Source organism: Mchenga conophoros, linkage group LG5, assembly GCF_057382185.1.
Source record: "Mchenga conophoros isolate Kocher_MC1m ecotype Shallow Benthic linkage group LG5, M_conophoros_male_GT1.1, whole genome shotgun sequence".
Classification (NCBI taxonomy): domain Eukaryota; kingdom Metazoa; phylum Chordata; class Actinopteri; order Cichliformes; family Cichlidae; genus Mchenga; species Mchenga conophoros.
This window is the reverse complement of record NC_140530.1, coordinates 128,352-140,185: the sequence shown is the minus strand read 5'-3', so window position 1 is coordinate 140,185 and position 11,834 is coordinate 128,352. Positions and strand designations below refer to the sequence as shown.

Below are 11,834 nucleotides of genomic sequence, written 5' to 3'. Positions count from 1 at the left end.
TCTTCTATCCTTTCCCTCTGAAGCTTGGTGCAGAGACGCTGTGGTGAGCTAACGCCATCACATGGACAGGAATATAATAGTACTAGTGACTTGTCCGTTTTGATCTCATGTTGGGCCGAAACTAGTGAAACTGTCCCTTTTTTCAAGTGTATAGAATTTTAACTACACATTTAATTCCTCAGATAGCTTAATATTAAAAAAGAAGTGCTAATTCAACAGCACCTCTCTGTTTTTTCTACATAATAAAGAAATGCTGCTGTAGTAGATGGGAAAAAAAAGATCAGCACGATTCTTTGGGATTAAACTATAAGAAGTAAATGTGCCAAATTACATAAATCTATAACTGAATTACTTTGGTGTAGTATGACCAAGATGGAGGTCTTCATCAATAGGAAAAGCTGGAAAACCTATCAAAATAAAACTAAAAGTCCAAAATTTATGTTCTCTGCATTTTCCAAAGCCAAACTTTGGGACAGATTGGAGTCTTTGCTGGTCCCCCATGTCTTCTGTTTGACACCCGTGCTCATGAGCCAATAGTATAGCCACCCCTTGCCACATATACAGTTATTGGACACTTTACTACACCTTATTAGTACCAGGCTGGACTCCCTTTTGCCTTCAGAACTGCCTTAATTTTTCATGGCACTGATTCACCAGAAACATTCCTCAGATTTTGGACCATGTTGATAACATCACGCAGTTGCTCCTGATTTGTCAGCTGCTCAACCATGATTTCAATATCCAGTTACACCACATGCCAAAGGTCCAGTGTTGTAATGTTCAAGAAAGCAGTTTCAGATGTTTTGAGCTTTGTGATATGGCATGTTATGGATGTGACTGAGAGGGAGGCAAGTGTAATAATGAAGATGCTAGAAGTAGAGGCAGCAACGGTGACCTACAGTGAACAGCTCACTGTGGGTCTTGATACTTAGGGTGAGAAGTAGGGCATATCTGATCACCAGTGGGTTGCAGATATCCAAAGCTGCTAAGGGATGCCAACAGAAACCTTCACACAGACAAAACTACTTGCCCATGTGGGGCCCAAAGCAGTTTTCTGTAGGCAAGCACATTGTGGGCTGTCCACAGAAAACTTTTTAGGGTCTCCAAAGGATAAAACTGCTGCTATCCCTGCGTGAACACACCCAACTGGGCCCACATGCAATGAGGGGTGGGGGGGTGGGTTTGCCCTGTCCACACAGCCCCATGCCTACCCACTGTGGGCCCACATGAGTGTGTTTGTTGTGTAGACGCCTAATCTCAGCCACATTCAAAAGACTTTGTCAAAAGCCCTTCTAGAAGAATCAAGGCTGACATATCAGCATATTAATACCTACATTTGAATGAGATGTTCTACAATCACATATGAGTGTAATATTCATGTGGAAACTACTGTGGTCCCCCACAATGGGCCTTCTAGTCGGGCACGCTGTTAGAAATAATCAAAAGTTTCATATTAAACAGCCATTTTTCACATTTTATTAGATCATCTGAACATCCACACATTTCAGCTTACCCAACTCATTTTCAGAGGCTGATTAAAGTGCCACAATTTTAAAAAACATCGTCGCAACATGAATAAAACTGAGTATAAGATGATAAACCAGATAAACTAAGATATGTCACTTTAAATAATCTAATCAAGCAGCATGATGTTTAAAGAAAGAAGTGTGATCAATTAGTCCACAACAATTTCATATGTTTTGAGTCAGTCCAGTTCATAGCTGTACTAGATCAAAATCACCCTGAACTGAACCTTTAAGTAATTCACATTAAATATTACAGCAAACTCCCTGCTTTATTACCAATCTCTAATCCATACAACATCATCACCTGAGCTATTTCATTCCCCTTTACCATGACATAAAATTTCTTATCGACACTTTTCATGAAAGAATGTCTTCTAATTATTCCAGTGTGAAGCTGAGTGTCTCGGTGTCAACCCGGTGTAGTCATCGGGGCCATGGCTTGCTTCATCATGTCTCTAGCAAGAGCGTAGCGCTTCACGATCTCTCTTACGTGTGCTTCTTCCTCCCGCTGAAGGATTCGCAGGAAGTTGCACAATTCAGGAAAGCTAAATGCATGCCACTGTGAAAGAGAGCAATTCACCATCTAAGCCCCATATATTGACAAGTTTATCTTTCTCAGAACAGAATGGAAACTTACATTTACATCCCCTGTCTCGTTCTCTTTCAGAACCAAGCTTAAGACTGTTTCACTGGGGCCAGCGCACAAGCGCAGGTATAGAGGACGCTCATCATCAGACAGTTTACGCATGTACACTAGAGGAAAGAGAAGCAGAATTTCACGATTCAACAATTGGTTCTATTTTAGTTTGTAAGAACAACGCAATATTAGGAATCCTACCTTGACCTTGTCTCTCTGTGCGTTCAAACAAGGCAAACTTTGCCGGGTTGTCCACAACGGTGAACTTATTGAGCAGTGCTTCGATGACTTCTCGTACCCGTGTTTCAGAGCTTATATGTAGGTGCTTTGCAGCATCTTTGGGGAGGTAGAATGATGTCCGCCGCTTCATCCGTCTTCCCTGATAATCATCTTCCTGCATCAAGCTCAAACTCTGACGGGGAGGAGGGAGGGAAATGGGACGAACTAACTGAAAGTGGACCTTGATGAAACCAGTGTAGGACCCATCTTTATTCTGAAGGGTGGACAGATTTATAGCATATAAATGGGAATTAAAAGGTTTAATACATTATCAACAAATATTATGAATAGAAATATGTTCACACATCTACATAACTATGCTGAGATGTGGTTGTAGTCAGACATTTATGACTAAAAAAACAAGAATTGCGTGCACAAGTTTAAATTTAATTTGGTTTTTCTTTAACCCACACAGGGTCACATATATACATACATACACCCCACAAATATTTGGTTAAATATCCCTTTGCATGTTGTGAAGGTTCTGACATAACTCTAGCTGGGTATTCGACTGCTCTTCTTGGCAGAACTGGTAGAGTTCATTTAAATTGATTAGTTTCCTGGCATGGTGCTTTTAATGGTAGATCACAAATTCTTAGTATGGTTGAGGTTGAGGCTTTGGGAAGGCCATTCCAGAAGCTTAATGTTAGCCTGCTTTTTCTTTGCTCCATTCCAAAACCAGTTTTGATGTTTGTTTGGGATCATTTTCGTATCCTAGCTGTTGATTTAGGGCGAAGTTGAAGAATTTGGAGATAGTGCTGCTTATTCATCATTTCATCCACTTTGTGCAATGTACCAGTACCACTGACAGCAAAACAGCCCAAGAGCACGATGCTACCACCACCATGCTTGACAGCTGGAATGGTGTTCTTAGGTTTGAAAGCCTCAGCTTTACTCCTCCAAACATACCTCTTGTCATTGTGGCTAAATAGCTCAATCTTTTCTTGGCTGACGATCAAACTTGTCCACGTGAGCAGTTGCAAATTTTAGTTGAGCTTGAAGGTGTTGATTTTGGAACAGGGGCCTCTTTCATGGTTTGAACCCCTTCAAAAGTGGTGACACATCTGAACAAGTTGTCCATTTGTACATCTGTTTAAACCTATGATCTTGGAAGCGCCAGTTGTTTGGAAATGGCTCTAATGACGCCAACTTGTGTAACTCTAGGATTGTCCTTCTTGGATCTTCACTGAGTTCCTTGGACTTTTCCATTGTTCTGATTATTGGTCAATCCAATGAGTGCTTTTAAAACAAATTATTTTTATGCGTTTTGCTTTTTATACCCATTGTAGTCAATCATGATTACTAATGAGAAGTTTTTAGTTGTCGGTGTTTCTATATATTATAGTTTGTATGTATACTTTTAACCCTGTGTGGATCAGAGAAAATCTAAGGAGCTTGGAAAGAAAGCGACTGGCAACAAAGCAAGTCCAGACACTTTTCTTTCCAAGCTCCTTAGACAACGACGACCTGGATGACTGAGAACCTTCACAGACATATAGCAACAAAGTGGTTTCTGTTTACATACAATCATAATGATTGTATGCAAACCTCTGACCACAACTCTATGTATTTATATGAAAATGCACATTTTTTGCTTAACTGAATCTCAATGAAACTGTTTTTTTCAGTTCCTCACATCCACCATGTAGAGATTGTTGCTGATCTGAGCATTGTATTCCTTCACCTTCTGTTGAATCTCACTAACACTTAACTCCTGTTTACCCAACTCGATCTGTTCATCCTGAAAAGAAAATGGAAAGAACAACAAATAAGCCACGATACAGTGAGCAGAAAGCTTGCCTTCACAACTAGGCTTTAAAAAGGGAAGGTGAAATAAAACAAATGCATGAAAAAAAAGTCAGCTCAATACAAGCTCTTTTTATGTAGCCAGAAAAAAACAATAAAGAAATATTTACTTAAAACAGTTGACCAAAAAAAAAATAGCCTGATAAACTATGCCACAGCCTCACCAGTACATTACTGTGAAAGAAAGATGAACACACAGTGAAATGCAGGTTCATCTCCCAGCTGCTGGCTTCCTGAGTAAAGGATGAGTCGCTCTTCTAGCATCACCATTACCATTTGCTCCTCACTGACAGTAAAAACGCAATAATGACATCTGGAGGGGGAAACCTACTCCCAGTGGGATCTGCTTAAATTATCTTAAGTGACAATTTTCCCCTCATGTTATTGCTCATCTATACTTCAGAGGATTTTAGTGGAGAAAAATCTAAACCTCGGCATTATTTTAATGTTTTCTATGTTTATGTTTCTATATTTGTAAATGCACTTATAACAACCACACCAATGGCTTTATTTTTGTTGAATTCAATACTTTGCTGCAGCTTTCCCGGGAGCCTAACACATCCAAACATGTAGGCATTAGAACTTCCAAAGCCTTGTAAATGCACTTTCATCCTTCTACAACAAGGCCCCTAAATTGTTCTGATTGTTTTCCCAGTAAAAGGTGTACTGAAAAAAGGATATTATTATCAGTTATAAAGTTACTATTTACAAAATATAATAAAGGATCTGACTGTGTCTGGTTGGTGCACAATCATAAATGAGACCAGGCAGCCAAAAGAAGTGAACTGAGAAGAAAAATTCCAAAATAATCTAAAATCTATACTCCCAAGTATTCCTGTGGGGAACCAGAGACGAGAGTAGTGGGCAGCTTCCCTCCATTTGACCTACCCACCTACTCCATATGAATGTAGGAAGAGTTAAGTGCACTTTATTTTTGTGCAAAAATAAAAAAAATCCTAGTTGTACAAATAAATAACAAGCAACTGAAATTTTTCTGTAGCTACGAAAATAGAAAAAATACAAATGAAAACTGCTGTCTACACAAATACACTGCTATTATAGTGTTCTTGTTTTCCTTACCACATTTGTGTCTGTCTCGATGCAGTCATCAGATAAAGCTGCAGGCTCTGCTAACAAACTTCCATGTGTCATGCAGTCCAGCTGGATGGACGGTCGGCACCGGTAGTGACAAGTGTAGCTGCAGTCTATGAGAGTGAGACGAAAAGAGAGCGATAAATCACTAAAGGTGATATATGTCAAGACTTGCGGTGTAGCTTCTTCTCATGTTGTTTCTAGTCGTAATTGTTTTCCCTTCCTAAAAACCTGGCTGTGTCGAATTGCTTCATAGCGCGCTGCTGCATGCAGCAGGAAGGCAAAAAAAAAAAAAAAAGACGCTCCCTGGCTCTACATGTAGCACACAGGAAGTCAAAATGTGATGCTTTCCAGAGCTTCCTTCAGATTAGGAAAAAATGTGTGATAAAATTCCTAATGAATGGAAAAACTAACATATGAATCCTACATACTATAAATCATGTGATGCAGAAAGTGAAGAATACATCACATGTCCTCAGTTTGAACCTCATGAATGGCTGGAGGCTTCCTGTGTAGCCATTTTCTCCCTGTGCCTGCATGAGTTTCCTCCTTGTGCTTTGGCTTCCTCCCACAGTCCAAAAACATGGATGATAAGGCCACTGATGATTCCAAATTGGCCATATGTGTGGATATGGGTTGTCTGTTTCTTGTGTTTGCCCTCTGATGTTCTCGCTTTAGTTTCACAATATTTTTAGTTATTTATTTAAAATTTGCTTTATCTCAATTTCAGCACCTTCTTCAAAGGGCAATGATTAAATATTTCCACTAGTTAATGTAATAACCCTAAACTACTCACTGGATGTGGTAGAGCTGGTAGTGTAGCCACTACCAGCTCCACCACCATCATCAAGTTTGCTGACGACACCGTCGTGGTGGGCCTGATCTCTGATAACAACGAGACGGCCTACCTGAAGGAGATTAGGAATCTGGAGAACTGGTGCCAGAGGAACAACCTCCTTCTAAACGTCAGTAAGACAAAGGAGCTGATAGTGGACTTCAGCACTAAGCAGGAGAGGAACTACCAGACCCCTGTCATCAACGAGTGCCCAGTGGAGAGAGTGGACAGCTTCAAATACCTCAGAGTTCACATCACGCAGGACCTGTCATGGTCCTGTCACATCAACACCGTGGTGAAAAAGGCCCGTCAGCGTCTCTACCACCTCAGACGCTTGAGAGACTTCCAACTGCCCTCCAAGGTGCTCAGGAACTTTTACTCCTGCACCATAGAGAGCATCCTGACGGGAAACATCTTAACCTGGTTTGGGAACAGCACCATGCAGGACAGACAAGCTCTACAGAGGGTTGTGCGGTCAGCTGAGCGCACCATCCGCTCCGAGCTCTCTCAATCACACCACCACACAGTACTGACCCACACATATAGTTCTTACACACACACTGGACATTCTGGACATTGTTTTCACTTCATCACTTAAATCACTTTAAGCATATTTGCACTGCACAAGACATAATGTGGATTGCACAACACTGGACATTATATTCTTCATTTCCAGTTAATACTTGTACAGCTGCTGTTATTGTGTGTATATTTATTTATATTTATTAATTTATATTTCTTCATACATTCTTATATAGTTCTATATTGTGTATTTTGTTGTACAGTTATTTTATTTTCAACTTTAATTTATATATTTTATCTTATTCTTTCCCAGTTAAATTTACCCTTCATTCTAATTTGTGTTGTATAGTTATTTCATTTTTAACCTTAATTTATATTTTATTCCTTCCTAGTTAAATTTACCCTTTTTAATTTTTCATATTTATTTCCTTTCTTATTCATAGCCTTTCCTTTTTTGTTTTCTTTAGGTCACGAGCAGTTGTCCAAGCATTTCACTACATATCGTACTGTGTATGACTGTGTACGTGACAAATAAAATTTGAATTTGAATTTGGATACTACATAATTAATCAAAGAATAACGCTGTTTCTATTTCCAATGTTCAAATACTTTCACAAAAGAACAAAGTGAATTTGTGATTCTGTTGCTCGACTCTCTACTTCTAATCTCCCCGGCAGATGGGGCGATGGGAAGTTTACTTGTTCATTAGGAAGATTTGAATCTTTAAAAACAAATATCTAATATATAACTTTTATATACAGTGACTGGCCAGTTTATTATATAAAATTATCAACCACTCGTTCACAAAAATATCTAATCAGCCAATCACGAGAAAGGTGATTTAAGTGACCTTGAAGGTGTGGTTGTGGGTGCCAGATGGGCTGGTTTGAATCTTTCAGGCATCGCTGATCTACTGGGATTTTCAGAATTAGATTTTTTTCTTTTGAGTCAGTGGAGGACAGGAGGTCACTGAACAAACTGCTCTCCATCATGGACAGAACATCTCACCTGCTCCACTCCACACCTCAGAGGCAGCAGAGGCACTTCTACCTCAGACTAAATCAACTCTGATGGCATGAAGAAGGCATCAGGAGACCATTCCCAATGTTCTCTATAAAGGTGTATTATAACTCTTCATTCTGCAGTTGTTTTTCTTTTTCTTAGATTCATAGTGTAAATATTATTTATTAATTGCAATTTGCACTATACTCTCACACAATGTCATTTAAAACACAGTCAAAGTAAGAATAACTTCATTTTTTACTTTTCTTTGTTTTGTTTTGTTTTTATCAGTGCTGTATAAATACATCTCATAGTATAAACCCTTTACTAGACACCTGTGGTGGGTTTTTTTTTACTTTAATTTTGTTGTTTATTTGTGTTTTATTGTAGACTTGATTATTTTTATTCTTTTTCCTACTGCTGTAACACAACAGTTTCCCCTGTGGGATCAATAAAATATCTATCTATCTATCTATCTATCTATCTATCTATCTATCTATCTATCTATCTATCTATCTATCTATCTATCTATCTATCTATCTATCTATCTATCTATCTATCTATCTATCTATCTCAACCTAACCTTTGCACTTTTGGAAAGTGGAGCAATAGAAGCTTTGGATCATGGACAAATCTGCAGCAACTGTGTGATGTTTTCATCTGAGTGTATAGCAAGAAACTTCAAAAGACTACAGTTTTCAGCAAACTTTACTCTACTAGGAATCAGCAGTGCATTTGTCGGAAAATGTTTTGTGCTTTGGATGTGGACGCTTGGAGGGACTGACTGATTTTATAGTCAGGCTGTCAGCTAGAGTTGTGTTTAGGGGATGATGGAGGTCTGTGATGTGAAAGAAGAAGATCTGCATTATCAGGATTTACTTGTTTGTTTTGTTTGTTTCATGGGAACTGTTGACGGTGAGAGAAATAGAGATTATAACCAGGATTATCCTGTAAACAAATCTTTTGTGGAAGTACTTACTGGTGCAGCGTAAACTCTGCTTATAAAGCCCCCAGATGAATTCACCACACAGGTCACACCAGGTGAGATGTGCATGACTGTATGGCTGGAAATCATGACCCACACCAGTCTCTCCTGTGTGATGACCAGAGGCCTCAATGCTGACGTTATCTCCAACCAGACGGACGACACAGTAGTGGCTGGGATGACCCAGGTTTGCAGTCGACGGGGCTACGTGGACAGCTGGAGCGGCCAGCTCGATGGGATCATTTACACTGAGATCCTGCAGCTCTATCAGCTCACATTTAGACATCCTGACCTCGATGCAGAGACGCAGATGCCAATATGTCAGCCAAGCACTTGCTGTCCATGAGCTATTGTGGGTGCATGTTGCCTTTCAAGATGAAAATAGATGCACCTTTGCATGCTTTGCAAATTTATAGCGTGTGAGGCAAAAAAAAAGGCACTGGGTCAAGATTTGATTGAGTCCACTGTGATAATGGCCTCTAAGTCCCCAGGAGCTGCAAGACAGGTAAAACAAAAATGTTAATGGATACGTTTAACATAAACATGCGTTCAGCATGTGCACTGTATGGGTTTTACGAATAAAAAAAATAAACCAAAAGATTAGTCTTTGTTATCTGATGCCAGGATAAGATTATATTAAAATGTGGGACAAGACGACAAGTATGATCCTGTACAATCCTGGGACAACTCGTGTTGTTTGACAGTAGGACTGTGAGGCCAAACTGCATATTTAAGACAAAACATTGACACTAAAAGTGGAAAAATAGCAATTGTTGCATGCAGAAAGCACAGAGCTATGTCAGAAACAACTGGCAACTTCAGTAACAACCACATGGCTCATACTTTTTGTTGATAATTGTCAGTTTACTTTGAAGAACCTGAATACATCATTCAGCTGAGACAGACAGCATGTGCACACTGCTTGCCAGTGTTGATCTCTGAGCTGCAGAAACTGATAATAATAATAATAATGATGATAATAAAGTCAAATACCACTAGGAAGAATAAGTGTACATGCTCACAGGTTCATCTGGATCTCTTTAAATTAGTGTCCTTGTGGAGCTGCTTTGTGCCGTGAATATGAATACCCGGGAGTCTGTCTGCCAAGTGGGTCACCACACGGTGCAATTATTCACACAGGGCAACAAGAGCCCATTGTAACCGTCCATAAGTATCCATGCAATTTATTTATTATGGGGGGTCTTATCGGTTTGTTTACCAGTCGAACTCATGTATGCTTAAGTCTTCACGACATCTTATTGTTTCATTGGTCATCTGATTTGCTTAATGCAGCTCTGCGTGTAACGGAGTTAATCTCGCAGTCTGAGACGGGACGACAAACTCAAGTTGACAGTCACACCCGAGCAAAAATCCGTATTTTTTGAAAGACAAAGTGTTGAAGATGACCTTACCTCGCTTACTTTATCACCCACACTCATTCTACAGGGAATCTGAAGAGCGTTCGCAGCTTCTCGTTGAATTAACAGCGACCCGTCCCTCGTCCGACGCACGCACTTCTGTTTGCGCATGCACATTGTGGGTGTGGGATTACCGTATAATCCCATATGAGTATTAAGCTACACTAAGAGGAATCCCCTCTGTTCTCATCAGACACTCGACTGTTAGATGGAGTTGTAAGTGGGAGCTGTTCTTGATGATACTGATGATAGCTTTGGCAGGATGTTAAAACAAATTAAAAAAAGATCGTAAATTAAATATAAACGGTTACTAAATAAATTTATTATTATTTTTTCATCTCTGTGTTGTTGCTGAATGACGCATTTCATTTGGGAAATTCCTTTGACAACAAAGCCCAGTATTTAATAAACGTTGCTGTATCAGAAAGAGTAGCGATCATTTAAAAAAATAATAATAATTTAACTGTTTAATTCCGAATAACAAAATTAATTCTTAATGATAATCTTTTAGTCCATAATAAAACAGTAGATATGCTTAAACGGATACTTGTTTGAAATGAACAGAATGATTCATTTTTGATTTGGGGACACTTGAACTGGCAAATCAGTCAGAGAGAAAAAAAAAACCTTCCAGGCTCCAATATGGCAGATTCTCCCAGGCCAGAAATGCATGTTAGAATACCATAACATGATTTATTCATGTCCCACACGCTCACTCTCTGTTTCTCACAAGTGGGAGTAAGGCACATCTGAAGCTACAAGAGGGCATGAGATAATTTCTCTACAGTTAGTAACGACTAAAAACCAGCCAAACAGAAAACAGCGTTTTCACAGTTAAAGGTCCACAGCTCTGGAACATCAGAACAGATAAAAAAGGAAGGGAATGTATGGCTTAATGAAGAAATAGAATAGAAGAATAGAATAGCCCTTTATTGTTATTGTACATGTACAACGTAGTCATGGAAATCTGTCACTAGAATGGGTCTTTTGGGCTCTGCAAAAAAAGAGCCACGTCGCTGCAACCCCCTCTGGCCTCGGCTCCGTGGCTGCTGGGTGACCCCTCATCTGGGGCTCTCCTCAGCTCTTCCCAGGAGGGTGGCACGGTTGCCCCTTTAGTGGTCCTCCTTGGGTCTTCGTACTCTGGGCCCTCTGGATGTCTGGGGCCTGGATCTCCTCCATACCTGCTTCATGCCCTGGGGGACGAGGCTATGGCCCCCCACACTCCCTAGCAGATCGTTACATGGAGAAACCTTTTGAATACAAGCGTGCTGATCCACACAGGTATGCACACAGGTACACACACGGGTGTTCACAGACACAAACTACACCTTTCTTGGCTGCTACCTCAAAGCACATTGTGCGCTGTTGATCTTGCGTGCTGCACAATAACATTTAATATTTAGTATCTACTGTTAGCTAGTTTATTGTGATAGTGTTATATTTATTATGTTGGTCTTTTTTGTTTGTTTGTTTTTTTGTTTTTTTCTTCTCTCAACAGGTGATCCAGGTGTTTTTCTTTCTTTCTTTCTTCCCTCCTTTCTCACTATCTATTCTTCCCAGTTTGTCTTTCTCTCCCTCTCTTTCATTCTTTCTTTCTCCCTGTCCTATCCCCCAGTCATCTCTGTCCCGTCTGTAACAACTGAAAATAAAATAAAACAAATATATAATTATAATAAAGGTCAATCAAATGGACTGATGTGGCAAGGCCATGATGATGCACTTGGTAAAGTAA

The 11,834-nt window shown here is 39.7% G+C and overlaps 1 protein-coding gene across 1 annotated transcript; it reads right to left on the bottom strand.

Moving 5' to 3' along the window:
* Positions 1–1,460: 1,460 nt before the first annotated feature.
* On the bottom strand, positions 1,461–10,224 carry LOC146573514 (ras association domain-containing protein 1-like). The gene is made up of 7 exons (XM_085272754.1): positions 10,097–10,224; positions 8,679–9,178; positions 5,329–5,453; positions 4,079–4,183; positions 2,365–2,656; positions 2,164–2,279; positions 1,461–2,085 (listed from the first exon to the last, which is right to left on the bottom strand). Exons 2-7 carry the CDS (start codon positions 8,968–8,970, stop codon positions 1,936–1,938), a joined length of 1,080 nt encoding a protein of 359 aa, XP_085128880.1. The 5' UTR covers positions 8,971–9,178; positions 10,097–10,224; the 3' UTR covers positions 1,461–1,935.
* Positions 10,225–11,834: the final 1,610 nt, after the last annotated feature.